At 28.4% G+C, this 16,490-nt stretch overlaps 1 protein-coding gene and 1 long non-coding RNA gene across 5 annotated transcripts in view; both read right to left on the bottom strand.

Annotated features, from left to right (window-relative positions):
- Positions 1-1,451: 1,451 nt before the first annotated feature.
- On the bottom strand, positions 1,452-3,495 carry LOC126549006 (uncharacterized). Its single transcript, XR_007603152.1, has 3 exons — positions 3,161-3,495; positions 2,448-2,565; positions 1,452-2,322 (listed from the first exon to the last, which is right to left on the bottom strand). It is a non-coding gene; the product is annotated as an uncharacterized LOC126549006 (long non-coding RNA).
- A 920-nt stretch (positions 3,496-4,415) lies between these two features.
- The window catches only part of LOC114123889 (WD repeat-containing protein 47), a 42,820-nt gene continuing 30,745 nt past the window's right edge, over positions 4,416-16,490 (bottom strand). For all 4 annotated transcript variants that reach the window (XM_027987376.2, XM_050197246.1, XM_027988886.2 and 1 more), the window contains 4 exons: positions 8,263-8,603; positions 7,527-7,663; positions 5,307-5,529; positions 4,416-4,880 (listed from right to left, as the gene is read on the bottom strand). In XM_027987376.2, coding sequence (XP_027843177.2) covers positions 4,732-4,880; positions 5,307-5,529; positions 7,527-7,663; positions 8,263-8,603 — 850 coding nt within the window. In that variant the 3' untranslated portion in view covers positions 4,416-4,731. The remainder of the gene's footprint in view (positions 4,881-5,306; positions 5,530-7,526; positions 7,664-8,262; positions 8,604-16,490) is intronic.

The raw sequence follows: 16,490 nt of genomic DNA, 5'->3' as shown, positions 1-16,490 counted from the left end.
AATTATAATTATATCGAATATACTTGCATAATATTTTTATTATCAGATAATATTGATTATATTCGTGCATCCTTTTTTAAATTTAATTTGAAGAAATATTACAGCCAAACATTATTAAACATATAAATAGTATCAATCGATTTGAGTTACGTAATAATCATAATTTTTAAAGCTTAAATTAGAACAGTGATCACCAATAGAATATAAATAATTTAATGTTAATCTATTTAACAGAGAAAATAATGTCAGGTGTAGTGCTTATCGAATATTTTGTGAATAATATCTTCAAGTATTAATGATATGTATTTTTTTCATACTCAATGTCATCAGATTGTTGTACTTATGCGTCTATGTTTGCAAATAGATAATAAAATATGATAATGAGTATTAACTAGATGCTTTGTTTTTTTAACATTTTATTTAACAATTTTTTTTGTAGATTTTTAAGTATTACGTGTGTATTAGTGTATTATCTAAAAACATAATATTAATATAATTAGCTTTTTTTTTTAATGCTAAACAGATAGATGGATGAATTAATTTTAAAATGATTTATTTTAGTTATAAATTTGTACATGATACGTTGATTAAAATAACTTAAACTTTTTTCAACAAATTTTGAGCTTAGAAACTAGAAAGTTTTTTTGATAGAAAATTTAATATTATACTTTGTGCTTTAAAAAGGTCAAAAATCAAAATTCAAAATATTTTTAAAAATATTCAAGAAAAACTAGCAAAAAACAAAACCTAGAATAAACAGTAAAACAGATTTTTATATAAAACCAGTTGACAGTTGTTGAAGTTGTTGGCTAAATTGATTTCGATTTTGATTCAAAAAAAAAAAACCAATATATACATTGGAATTTCTACGAATTGAATGTGAAAAGCCACGAAATATCGTTACAGTACTTGACAAAGGAGTAAGTTTTGACATTTAAAATTTCACATATATGATGTGATGGGCTGACTAATGAATATTCATGCACAAACAAGTAAAAACATCAAAATTATAATAATTAGACTCCAATAGACCTCACAGCCACTTACATGTGCTCTACGTATAAGTAATATTATTGGAGGGGGTTAAGTTAAGTAAGGTTATAATAAACGTAATCAAGCCACGCTAGATGGTTGAAGTGTAACCTACCCATTACTATCCAATATTTTCTTCAGTCACATTTCTTTTTTAGAAATTTTGTTTTGAATTTCATAGGTCTTTATTATTCTACTATTAATCAGAGGCCTGTCCTATGCAGTTTAATAAAAATCCGATATAAATAATATATAAAAAACATTTTAAATTAAAAAATTAAAAATAAAACATAAATTTTAAGCCATAATCAAATTGTAACCTGTATATTATTAATTATTTTGAGGTCACTACTAAATAATAATAATCGGGTCTTTAAGTAATAAATTTAAAACAAATTGCATAACATTAAATAAAACACTTTTTTCGGAATACAAAATATTTAATAACAAGTTAGTCATTTTTCTATAATAAACTAATAATAACAAAACAAAATAAAATCAAAATCAAGACAAATATCTGCTATTCCCCGAGTTGATAATAATGATAAATTGCAGAAAACAATTAAAATTAAACCTGTTGAAAAGCAAGAGAAATGAAACAATTTGATTCTATCGTAAGTAGTTAAAAATGCTACTGAATTGAATGTTAGAAATCTTGAACGTGCTGGTCATTGTAACTGCAGAAATAATAATAACATCAAACTAAAAGGATTAGAGAAGATCATTAGGGCATTAAAAACATTAATGTTACAGTTATTGATTAGGTATTTGATGTCCTAATCATATTCAATTTTTTTTTAAAATTTTCTTAATTTTATATAGGTACCTATTATTAATATTATAAATCCATTTTACATAACCTATATATTTGAAAATTGTTTTAATGGTTTTAACTATAGCCAATTCAGATAACTCGTGGAATAGTAGATATTAGTCTTGTTTTTTGTTTTTTTATTTGGCTATGTGATTTTTCCATTGTTTGCAGGTGATCTGGATTTTCTTTTGAGTTTCTTTTTGCTACATTTCATTCAGTAGTATTTTTAACTACATTAATATTGTTTGAATTGAACTTTGAATTTTCTTTCATAGATGATTTATCATTATCTTTATTAGCAATTTCAGCCTTTATATTATCCATTATTTTTTCGAGATCATATCGATCTTTATCCTTTCCTCCGAATGATAAAATGTCGCAAAAATCAGACTCTTCATTTACATGTTTTTTTAATTCACTATCTTTATTTTTTTCATAATCAGATTCAATTTTTAGTTAACTGAATTTAATGGACACTGAAACACAAATATTTAACACATAAACATATACCTAATAATTAATATATCAACTTATTATAACTAATATGCTTTAATAACAATTTTTAATTATCAAAAAAAAATATTATTTTATTAAAAATTACATTGATTGACTTCATTATTCAAATTTGGAATATTTGAAACATTTTTTTTCTTTGAAGTAAGCACAGGTGTAGAATTTGTTAAATCAGTATGAAAATCATATTTAATGTCAGAAGGTACCTAGAATATAAATCAAATTACAATTAGAATAAGCTTATTTTCTAAAACTTGCCTGTAATTAAAATCATTAGTTAATAAAACAAATGTGTATTATATTTATTAAAAAGTTTCATAAAATAAAATTACTTATGACATTCAATACCTAATACTAAATTTCATTGAACTAATGAACTAGTAAATCAGGGCATAGGTATAATATATTTAGTACCGAGGTAGGTAGTAGTGCCGGCGTAAGGCATTATGTTATTATTATGTTTTTTTTTTATACATTATGTTCAATCTGTATGATCACGCAGAGTGACAAATTTTTTTTGGAATTTTAGGGGCGGCATAGTTTATAAATAAAAATATATAAATTATATAAGGGCGGCATATTGTAGGTAATTGTTACAGGGCAGCAAAAAACCTAGCGTCGGCACTACAAGGTAGATATATTACGTAGGTACTTAGGTAAAGTTTAAAAAGTAAAATATATGTATGTACCTACACTAGATATAATATTATATAAACAAATAATATGCATTTTCAGTTTTCTCCTATATATTTTATTTTTTTTGTTTTAAATTTGTTAAAATTAATTTTTCTTTTGTCTTACTTTACGATAAAATAAAATTGTTTCATTTTGTCTTGCATTTCAACATGTTTAATTTTAATTGTTTTCTGCAATTTATCATTATTATCAACTTGTGGAATAATAGATATTAGTCTTGATTTTTGTTTTTTTATTTGGCTATGTGATTTTTCATTATTTGCAGGTGATTTTGATTTTTGTTTGAGAGAAGATTTATTGTTTCTATCAAATGGTTAATAATAGTAAATACTAAGACGAATGGACTCATGTCGAATGTACATAATAATATTATAAATAATAATACCGGTCACTTGGTTACGTAAACAATCACTAGCGGTAACCAATGGCAATCAAACTGACTAAACTGTGGGAACGTGGGAAACATTTTGTCACATATGTTGCAGCAGAAATTGTTATTTACGATATTAACAAAATAGGTTCAGGGTAGTAGGTGCAGTGTTGTATACGACGCACGTCTTAATATGAAACATCTACGTAAAGTTATCACATTTCTGCTGCCCTACCCAAATGGTGGAGTCCCGTTTCTGTTGAAGTCGTTTGCGCGAATGACGCGAATCCGCAATAGATTATTATATACGGACACGATTATAAAGTTATTGATTGGCACACAGCATAGACCTCATGGTTCATACTCATACTATGAGTAAATCAAATTTGTATAAAGTACTAATTTTTGTTCAGCTGTTCTCCGTCAGTTTATGAATAAGTAGAGTTATTATTGTGATATCCGATAAACAGTGAAGAATTTAAGAGGTGTCTGAGGGTCCCCCTCGGCAGTTGTATATTGTCTAACATAAAATCCCAAAAACCGTGTTTACAAATTCAAAAAAAAAAAATGTAGATCCGACACTGCTGATCTAGCCTCATCTAGGTATACATACAATATTATACATCAAGGTTCTCTATATTATATAATCTCCAGATTCTTCTATAGAATATCAGCTATTCTATAGTTATTGTCCAATGATAATACATTAATACCTATAATACTATACCTAGGTAATAATGGTAATACTGGTCGATTGCTCTAAGTTTTTTAAGTGTGAATACATGAACTGTTCATAGTGGGAACCCGCCTTAAATTTTAACTTCTTTATTAAACGAGTGCAGTTCGACCGTTACTTTTATCCTTTTTGTTTATTCTTTATTTTGGTATACGTTCGAGCAATCGGAGTATATGACACTCTTCAAATTAATTCAGGCGTTGCATTTTAGAATCAAATGTACACTGGGAGTATAAGGAGTAATATCACACAAGTTTAGGTACATATTTTTATTATTAAAAAATAAAAAAAATTATCATTAACAAAAAACAGCTTGTAGAATTAGAAAAGAGTAACAAAAAGATACAGAACAAATTATGTGTATATAATAAATAAAAATAAAAACAAAAACAGCTCGTAAATTTCAAAATAAACACTATAGGTTAATTATTAAATTGTTAGCACATAAGTTAGGTAGCAAAAATCACTGTTTTTCTTTTTAATTTTTGTTTAAAAATCATTTTGACATCTTGTAATACAAAGCTTAAACGTGTATTATTAAATTATAATCTGTTTCGTTGGTTATTTGCATTATTTATATGGTGGTAAAGCCCACAGAGTGGTTGTCTTATCGGCACTGGTACTCAAAAACGAAAAGTCTGTAGGATGCCACCGTCCTGAGATTACTTTGTCCTGGTGTTGGGCGACTACTACGCTCGGCAACGTTGTCGTCAAATCACCTGCGGAAAGAAATATTAAGTGATATTATTTATATTATAATAAATATTACTTATATACTAAAACTGAAATTTAAACCACGGTAAGTAAAGTTTTAATTTTCCTTACATGTATACTACAAAAAATCGTCAGTATAAAAAATACGCAAAATAGGTGCCGATAAATGTAGTAAAGAAATGGACAGGAAAAACATTAAATAATTTATTTGTAATTTGAATAAACGCAAAAAGGTACACCGTGATAATCGAAATATTCGGATTGGTAATTCATTTCAGTTGGCCACCATTGTGAAACAGAGTCTCGATTGCATTTAATATTTAGGCAACTACATCTGATGTCCAATAAATTATTATATGCTTTACAATGTCAATAATTATGACTGTGAGCTATTAATACTGCCGATCGATTCACTACAAAATAAATAGTACCTTGCAAATCGGTGAGCACCAGCTTGTTATCGTATCCTCCGGTCAGCAGATAATAGGCACTGGGCGAGAATCTCAGCGAACGCACGTCGGCCGAATGTGGTTTGAAACACTGCAAGCTCCTGGAACCCCGAATGTCGTACAGGACACACGCCGAGTCCTCGTGACCGCTGACCAACAGTCGTCCCGACGGTTCCACGCAGACGGCGGCCACCGGTGATCCTTGCTGTATACATACAAAACCGAATCAGTTAAACGATTAAAATTATTATCATTACATGATAACTTCCAGTACAATAATATATTATTACGCCAAAAATTATATGTTTATAGTAAACATGGCGATCTTGTTAAGATTAGGTTAATTACAACATTAAAATTTAGCAAGATCCGTCGTTTGTAAAGCTAACACGAATAAACTGTTTTAAAGTGAAATAAATGTATTAGGTATAAAAGTTCTCAGTCGAGATATTTAAAGCACCTTCAAAATGTAGGTATGTAATTTATAGTTAATTATAGTTTTTATTTTAAATTAACAGATTAGTATATGCACACTATGTACAGATATACAGTATAAAGACATTATTAAATATTAATATATGATTATTTAAGTATAGCAGTGCAGGTGGTGAAGTCTCTCATCCGTAATTAAAGATTAAATGAAAGAGGTAAAAGGATTCAACACCTGTTTTTTTTCTTTATTAAAGTATCACCCGGTGTATACTCAGGTATACATAATGTAATAAACACAAAATTATAAAATAGGATAAAATTACTATAATGTCAAATTTGTCTAACATTTTCAGGTAAATTGATTATTTTGAAACCATAAATCACTAATCTGTTAAATTAATTTTTGAAATATTTTAAAATAAAAAAGATACATACAAATTAAAAACAACTTTTTTTTGTGATACACCGACCACTTTGACCACTTAGTGAAAACTGTAGATTTATCAAAAACTATTCAACTTACTCAAAAAATTCCTAGCCCGTGAATAAAATCAATATTTGATACTTTTTGTAACTTTTATAGATAAGCACCTAGTAGATACATATTATTTTCGTTATTTATATGTTTATGCGTATTTTAGAATTTATCATTGTATTTGTCACAGGAATACTGAATATTATATACCTTAATAATGCGGTCATGGCATGTGGCGATGGTATTTTTATGATGACACCTCATTTTCGTTATTATTCTATTCAAACCACTATCTATATTGAAAGACAATCGCTCTGAATAAGAGACATGTTCAGGTTAGGTGTTCGGGGTGCTCATGCGGTAAATTGATAATAATTAACATCTTATGAACAACGTACGCGCACGTGTACATTTTATTGGTCACTAACCAGAATTGAGTTTTTACTTTCTCGAATTCGATACGAGTAAAGGAATTGAAATGCAATAATTTTGTAGCTGTAATAAATTACGTAATAAAGAAGATCAACTTCGACATAGTAAAAGGGACAGCGGTGGTCATTTCACTAAATTGGACACACGATCTGTAATAAATACTATCTTAAACTATTAAACAAAATGCGCCTTTCTTCCTCTTTTAATTAGGTATTAAATAGTGGATAAATCATGGCTAAATTTACAAAATAGAGAGGATTGTGCCGAAATAGGCGAAAGAGAGAGAAAAATTGTTTTTATCAGTGACACTTATATTCTAGCAGAGGGTATATCAACAATTATATTTTATGATTATTATACTAAAAATATTTTCATGTTCGTAACCGTATATTAAGCATAAATGACCCATCCATTCTTTAATATCTGTGATGTACTACAATAAATGAGTGCTTAGATTTAAAAACCCCTTTAAGTTTTATTTTAATACCATTAATATAAATTACCATCTAAAAACTTTAATAAAAACTCAAATAGTTCGAAATTATTCAGCTGATTTGCAAAAATATATTTCAATTATGTTGTTTTAATTTAGTGAAATGATTATAGACGATTATTCGTTTTAAACTGATAGGCAAAAGACAACTATTAAAACATTTTTAACGTTTTCTGTTGATGCATTCCAGTTTAGTATAATGGTATATATTAATTGTTTAATATTTTGTACAATATTAAACATGTTTATTACTTAATTCTCCGAATCACGTTCGATCAGAATTTTCTATACTGAACCGTTTAAATACCTCAAACTTAAAAAGTTAATATGAATACAAACTAATCATCTAATCTAACTTTATCATACTAACCCGGCTGGCCATAGAAGTATTCGGAGTGACAACGTTTACACAACCTCTCGTCCGCAAATCCCAAAACCTAATGGTCCTATCATGGCTTCCGCTCACGAACATAGCTCCGCCCCAATTGTACAACGTCAATATGTGTCCTGTAAACATAAAAATTACAATTTTTTTTTCATATCTTTTACACACTTAAATCGATTTATTGGTTTACTGATAACATTAAAATAGACACATTTATTTTCGACTTTCAAGTAAAAAAAGTATTTTTTATTAAATTTGTTATTCGTGTACACAAGCTTACATTAATTGGTCCAAACATCTAGGGTTTAGATATCTGTCTGATTACTTTATATAGACGGAACAAACACTATAATACTTCGTGCATTACTGTTAGAATGCTTATTATAGGTCAATAATTGAGGTTTAATTATATTTATAACCTACTAATATTATATAAGATATTATAAACGTCTATCTTGGAAACGTGAACACAATTATGTTAATTTCCTTACACAAATAATTATACGTAAATACACGCATACATGTAACGTTGCAGTTCTCTATACGCATTATAAAAATAAAAATGATTCAAAAACCACAATTTGGAAAAACAGTGTTTGGCGCAGGACGAATGCACGCGAAGTCACATAATATTATGTAAAGGTTCACGGATCACGTAGTTCAACTACAAATTTAATAATTACCTATTATATTACATAAAATAATATTATTAAACAAGTACCGGAATGGCCGCTGAGCGCTTGGTACGGTTGTCCGGTCTCGCAATCGGTCACGTATATCTTACAGTCTCCGGCACCGCCGCTGATGAGCAGACTGCTCCTGTTGCTCGTGTCCTCGATGAAACAAACGTCCCTGACTGTGCCATCGTGCATGGCCAACTCAATCTCCTGGCCCTCCAGATTCGACGTGTCCGCGTTGAATCGCATCAGCTTGACCGTCTTGTCGTTGCTGCCGGTGGCGATTAGCGAGCCGTCCGGCGTCCATGACATGCAATATATCGAACCCTTGTGGTGTCTGGTACGTTTGAACAACACGGTCGGCTGTTGGGCCACGTGATTCTCTCTGAAACGACGAAAATCGACGATTACTTTATTTCACCGGTGTACAATGTAATAAGTATGCAGGTATATTTCAAATTTTAAAAGTTTAGTATTGCATAATGTACCTATATAGGAAACGTTTTTTGGCGGACTATAGCTATGTAAACCACAGGTTTGACTAATTGGAGATTCAATATTACTCGTTCTACGGGTATATGACGATGAGACAAAACTTAATTTCGACTTACCTATCTACTCACGAATCACCACCACAGATTTTGTACAAATATCGATGGTCGATGTAAGATTTTTGACATGTCAACGGTTTATCGAGTTATTTATACAATATTATACCAAGAAAAAAAAGTGTGCAGGTAATACGTGAAAGTGAATATAATAAACAATATTCTTGTGCTCAAGCATCAAGTACGAAACTAAAGTCTGCGAATGAAGGCCTGTGGATTACCAACGACCAAGTTCCTATAAATATTATGGTGTATGAGCACACAACATGACTCGGTATACTGCGTTTAGCTATACATAATACTTAGAATTGACGACAAAAATTGTTTAATACAAAAAAAATATTTTAGTGAGGTCGTTAAGTGGAAAAAAATAACATACGAGTTCATCAAGTAAGAAATAATAACCCATATAACATCAATCTTTCAATTAAATATTTCATAATGTTAAATAGGACATTTGAAAATTAAGAATATAATTACATTTATATTTTGTTTTTAACGTATTATTTTACTCACGTTATTTCTCTTGGTGACGGTATTTTCACCGTTAATGTAATTTAAACGAATTGTGCATGCTCAGAGTATTATTATGAATTATTAAAACTGATGCTAATTAAAAAAGACAAAAATAAATATATTCTTATGATTTATATAATTATATACACATAACACACATACCTAATTTACTTCGTTAAAACATTTTCAATTACCTACTATATACATTTACAGTTCATTTTAATAAACAATATAGGAGTATACCAAATTTTCGATTAACTTGATAAAATCAATTAATTTTATTATTAATAAAATAAAACACTAAGACTTTAATCTTTTTTTCTTTTACAAATTACGGTATTTAAAAATATATGTTCGTAACTGAACAGAGAGAATTGTATGGTTTTTTAGAATGAAAATTAAATAAAAAGCTAATAACCGAATTAACAAGAATATTAAAATGGGCTAATATTTATAAATCTTACAAAATGCGTGTACAAAAATAAATAATAATAATGAAAATATGCCTACTGTCTGTTATAATGTATGCGAAACGCCATTATATTATATATAATTAACAATAATTTATAACAGTCATAAAAACCGGAATTGAAATCAATAGGTGGTAGTATGTAATTTAAAAAAATTGTAAAAACCATATTATGAACTATCGTTTATACTATTCGCTACGAAGTTCAACATTACGGTATATCAAATAGTATTTTACAGTTTTTAATTTACCTAAATAGTTTTCCATAATATACAAATATTACGAACTTTCTAACTCCACGTATATAAATGTCATTGGATCGTTTTTATGTGAAAATCTGGTAATAAAATGTAAACGAAAAACACATGTTTATGATAAAAAATAATAAATATACATTTTTAGATTTAAATAATTTTATTGTACTCGTAGTAGTCGTTAATACAAGAATTATAGTTAGATTCATTTGAGTAATATGCATGAAGTTGCTTTAATGACGTATAACAGAAATACAATCAGTAGAATTTATTTAATCATAGATTTAATTTATTTTCACAAGTCGTTTCTAATTTAAATCGACAATCATCAATGTTTTTGATTTTGATAGATAGTTTTTTTTTAATTAATAATTATATGCGAGGTTTTAACCAATACTTTCGCTAAGGGCTTGATTCCCGAGGCTCGCTGTTATACTAAACTTATTATTATTTTTTTTTTAACAACATCACATTTATTTATACTGTTTGGTTTTTTAACACAGTTCACCGTAATGAAAAGTAAACAAAATCACTTACATATGTTCTAAAAACAAATATAATATTTATTTAACTAATAATTTAATTTTACATGACCCGTGTAATCACCACAGACATGCCATAATCACACTTATTCGATACGTAATGATAGAGTTAAATTTAGCGTGTACGAAAATAAACGAGATAATCACATACTACGCGTGGACGTCTTCAACCGTGCGCGAACAAACGACAAAACAGATATATTTCATAATATTTGTACAAAACTCATAAATTTCACCGACAAGACCTCTGACTCTGATCAAACGTACAGAGTTTATATACATTTACATATATCCGACACTCCAGTGTGATTTAAACGATAATAGTCGGTAATAACGATAGGCAAAAAGACGCGCTGGTCCAACGGTTTAGCGAAAGTGATGGAAAACGCTAAAAAAAATTGTTTTTAATTAGATGTTTATTTTTTCTTCTTCTTCGCCTCAACGTTGCCACTACGGCTGGTTTTGTTGTAACGATAACATATAATCATAAACTCGGTTCAGTCAGAGATACGCATAAGTTCGATATACGTACATGATAATAGTATATTAATGTTATTAATATATACCGCGAGTCTGTAAAACGCGATTAGTGAAAGGCAATATTTAAATGTCAGAGTTGCGATCGAAGTCGAATGGTCCGGAAGGAAGCGTATTTTTTCCGTTCCTATATTAAATATATATATATAATATTATGTACCGCCCAAAGCTATACGAACAAATAATATTTTTCATTGCGTTATTATTACACAATACAATTTGACATTTCGACGAAAGGTACGTGCCGATAAGAGAAAAAACTACTTACGCCAATGCCGCTACTATATAAAATAAATATTATGCGATGTGGCGTTCTGCAGTCCCGGAAGGACGACAACAAGTTTATTACGACCCGTTGGACCAGCAGCCGAACAACGTTGTAAGACTATCTTTCACGCCACAATTATCACCGTTAAGACGATGACGTATATACGCAGTTTTACGTTAAAGAAATGGCAGGTATAGTAGTTTTCAATTCGCGTTATTAGGTAATTTGTATACGGGTACAAGAAGACCACCGTCTGAATATGTTATTGTAAACAAATGAGATTCGGCAACGAATAAATTAAAAAACTATCGCTACATATGGTTTACAAGGAACATATATATATTATTAAGGAAACGATTTTGTGACTAAAAGAAAAAAAATTACATAACACGCTGCTAGACAGTGTCACAGTCAAATTTTTAGATGGGTAAATGATATAACATTATAATGGAACTGTAAGAAGGAAGTTTATAATAAAAGCACGTTAAAAACATAGCAATATTAAAGAAAAGAGCCATATTATAAGTGCCAATATTTATTGGAAAAAAACAAACATTTCTCGAACATTTAAAATTACCTACATAAATACATAATATTTATTTATCTAATATTTATACTACATGGGCTAACTTAACATTATAATCAAAGAAGAACAAAGAAACGCAGTGAACATACTAAACATACATTCTATAGTTTATGGACTACCATAGATATATAATAAGATAAAAACTGTAAATAACGTGCTGGTAAAAAAAAAAATATATCATTCGTTACACCACTCGAATATCATCACGATACGATGGTGTAAATACTGTTTTTTTTAGCACAATATTGTTTAAACGTATTGAGTTCAAAATGACTCGATAGCCAATATATTTGTTAGACTGATAGAATTTCTCAACATGTAATCATAACTTATGAATTTGAAAACATCTACCTACAGTTATATTATACTGGTTCGTGTGAATATTAATTATAAATCCTAAATTCAAGAAATCATAATAACAGATGGTTTTTATTCATCTAACTTATGGCGCACATCGACCCACCACAAAAACCGAAATTATTTTTAATACTATATAGGTATCAAAATAATAAATTCAAACGTTTTATAATAATTGTTTTCAACAAATCTTTGATATTTTTCTTTAATTATCGATACATGTTCAACTATTATTAATAATTAAAATATTGTTGGTGATAGCTAATAAATGTATAAAAGTATATTATATACCTATAGTAGCATATTGATTATAGAGAAAATTCTAATTGAAAAAACGAAAATATCAAAAACTTACATGGTTATTATAATGTAAAAAACATCGGATTACTTGTACTTAAAATACCAGTTTAACGACAAGTCAACAACTACAATTTTTTAAAGAGTATTTAAACACTGCAGTACGATCTATTTGTAATTATAGAACCCGTTAAAATAATATTACGCTGTCAGTTATATGTAGGTAATATAGGTACCTTCAACCAGGCAATTTTTCTTAGCCGTGATTCAATTAATTAGAAAGAAATGCCAGCTTCGTTACGTTTCAAGTCTGTGAAACTCGATTCCGAGACAAAACTAACTAATAAGAAAATTAATTATTTATTAAAGTGAATATTATTAAATAAACGAAAAACTCTTTAAGTTTTGAATAAATAAGCGTACGTAATAATAATCGGAATCCGATCGTCATATGATATGATGCACAATATTTATGATTTATGATTGTTATTATTATATAACAGTACACATAAACAATTAACAATATATATAGTATATATTATATGACAAGTGTGTATGTGAAGTTTTTGCCTGACAATAATTATATATTTTCGATTACCGCTTATGTTATAATAATAATTATTGTTTATTTTTCCGTTACTATTCCGTATATTTTTTAACACCTTCAACTTATATGGAGAAGTAAATTACAAACAGTTTTCACCTCACAGCAATTCGAGAAAGTACAAATAGTTTATTTTGGATTATAGCAAATCGACAAAATGGAATTTTGCAACGACGAACATAAATCATAATAAATCTCATCGCTCGTGAAAAACATTTTTTCCAAATGAACGATACTTGAAAGGAAAAAAAAATGACACAATCTAAGTCATTAGACTAACGTAAGCAATAATAGCTTTCACTTGGTTTTCAATAACGACTAAACGCCAAAATATATATATATATAACATACATAATACATAATTTTATAAATATGAAACCGCTTTACTGATCACTGAAGCAGGGGCTTTTCTACTTCTTCTTTTACATGCTTCTTTGCTGGATCATTACTGAACAAATCATTGAGTAAATGACTATGGTTATGGCTAACCTACAAACCGGACGAGTCCATTTTATATTATATATATATTAATTGATTATAAATAACATTAGGTTTCTTTGGACACTAAAATATAATAGCGGATTTTTATGACCCATCGTATTATATGATGTGGTAACAAAATTTAGGTTATAAACACTATACGAGAACTATATAATGCATTTCGTATTTAAGGCATACTTTAATGAGCCTATAAGAGAAAATCAAAATAAATAAAATTACTTTTAAATATTACATAATTTATGACATTTATAAAAAAAAATAAATACAAGTCATAATAAACATACCTAAATTATTTTTTACATTTCATTAGGCACTTTTAAAAACCACAATTGTGTTTGCAAGTATAAAAAAATGTCATCGAGTAGCTAATTTTTTCATCGTTATTCTACGTAAATTACGATTATTACTGAATTATGTTAATATAACACAAAAAATTTAAAATGAATTATGCGTTTCGGTTTACTTCGTAAATATATTTTGTGGTAAACCAAATAATTATCCCTCACATGTTTGTTATTGTAGTCAAACCACAAGGTATGTATATTATGAACGCGAAGATTAACTGCGCATGAACTATATATACCGTAAAAATAATTGTCAATTATTTACTTTTTTTTTATATACAGCTATACTAGGAAAAAACTGTTAAAACCAACTTTATTATTTTATATAGCGCACGCTCGCTCATATATACCGCGCTACGAGACATGTTGTGGACATAATCACCGTAATTTTTAAGTAAGTATATCATACCGAGTTTAAAATACAAACGTAATCAAAACAAAATGTAATGGTATGATATTCGAGTATGGAAAATTTTGAATCAAAAATATTCTTAGTTTGGTAAACGAACAGACAACATTATAGTGTAAGTAACCTATTATATTATATTACGGCGAGATCGTCGTCATGCGATTAAATTATATTATTACTATACTTTATCCGTGACACCACAATCCCATGCTGTCTTGAGATAATTAAATTAAAAACCCAAGACGCTATACACAATTATTTAAATTGAAAATTAAAAATTATAATATATTATACGCACATACGACATCACATACACCGTTCGCGCGTTGTAGGCGTCATGCTGAATGTAAATTAATAATATACACCTATATGATACAACTGTGTATAGGTACGCTTTGTATTACTCAATTGATTCAATGGATCCATTTATCTACAGTATAATAATATCATGTATATGCAGTATTCGAAAAGTGTACCAGTTCTGATTTTATAAGTCACGAGACACGACCGATCGTACGGATTTTATGTTTCGAAAACTTGTGCAACGGTCACACGCCGCGTACGAACAATACAATATAACAATAATAATAATAATAATAATATCAGAAACTCTAATGTGCAGCAACACAGTAAAGTGTTCTATAAATGTTATTATTATAAAAACATTGGTTGTTTTTCACTAGTAATCTTTCGCCTCTACAAGGCTGTTGAGTACTAAAAGGTTTTTTTTTATATACAGTTTCCGAACGAATTTTAAAAGAATATTTATATTTTAAGCACACTATATACTGCTGATATATTAGGCACTTAGAAGTTATTACTATAATATCGACCAACACAAAATTTCAACGCCTGCGGTTGGCGTATAAACGTATAGAGCACGCCGGCAGAGATTGTATGAAAAATATATTTATTCTTTAAACGATTGAAACTATAATCCAACTAATTTTGAATAATTAGGTATATACCAATTGTGAATATACTTCTTACACTTTATATGCATAACAAAAAAATAAATATGTTTAGAATAAATTTATCAAAAACTCAATTGTAATTTGTAGGTAAAATGCTGAAAACTAAATATTAGTTATCAGATGTCGAGCCAAATGTATTAACAAATATTGTGATCGATCATTAATTGAATTGGATTGAAATTAAAAAAGAAAATAGTATATTAACAATAAATAGTTAAGAGGTACTCGTATTTAGGCAAAATATATTAACAGTACGTTCGGTAGCCGATAGGCATAAATTAGCTCAAGAATTATGTATTTAAGCATTTTAATAATATATTATATCCAAAACAAATAGCGGATATAACAAAAAGCTCGATTTCAGAACAAAGGTGATAAATATAATATTATAAACCTAAATTTTTAGGCTTAAGATAATATTCCATCAAATACTTTTATACGCATATATTTTAATAATAATATGGTATAAATTAATGAAAATAGACATTGTAACCGTGATAAATATTAATATATAAGGCTAAGGACATGAGTAAATCGTGATTGATTTAAAAAAAAAAAAAAATTGTTGTAAATTTTTTGTTCTTTGAAGATTTCCCATATTTCCACACAACAATACAAAACTAAATAGGGTAAGTATAAACACTGATTGTAGTACACTAGTACCTATGCGATATATTATAATTGAAAAGTGCACATTTGGAAAATATTTAATATTTTTGTATACTTTTGTGAAAGCTAAGTTACAATAATTGTTTCCGATTTCTTTGTGCGTAGGTATATACATAATAAGTGGCCCCGTGTAACAATACAACAGCGGCAATTCTGGAGAAATTAAATTAATAAACTTAGGACGATAATAATATATATCTGTATATTATAATAGTAATATAATAGTATATAATAATGGTAATCGATACTGTGGCGATGGTTTGGCGACGGCGCGTGTCGAATGATGCTCCCGGAGGATATATAATATAAACTGTATAGCTGTATACAGAATAAGATA

Source organism: Aphis gossypii, chromosome 1 (genome assembly GCF_020184175.1).
Source record: "Aphis gossypii isolate Hap1 chromosome 1, ASM2018417v2, whole genome shotgun sequence".
NCBI lineage: Eukaryota > Metazoa > Arthropoda > Insecta > Hemiptera > Aphididae > Aphis > Aphis gossypii.
Note: the sequence above shows the minus strand (reverse complement) of the source record. Positions and strands in the feature narration are given on the sequence as shown.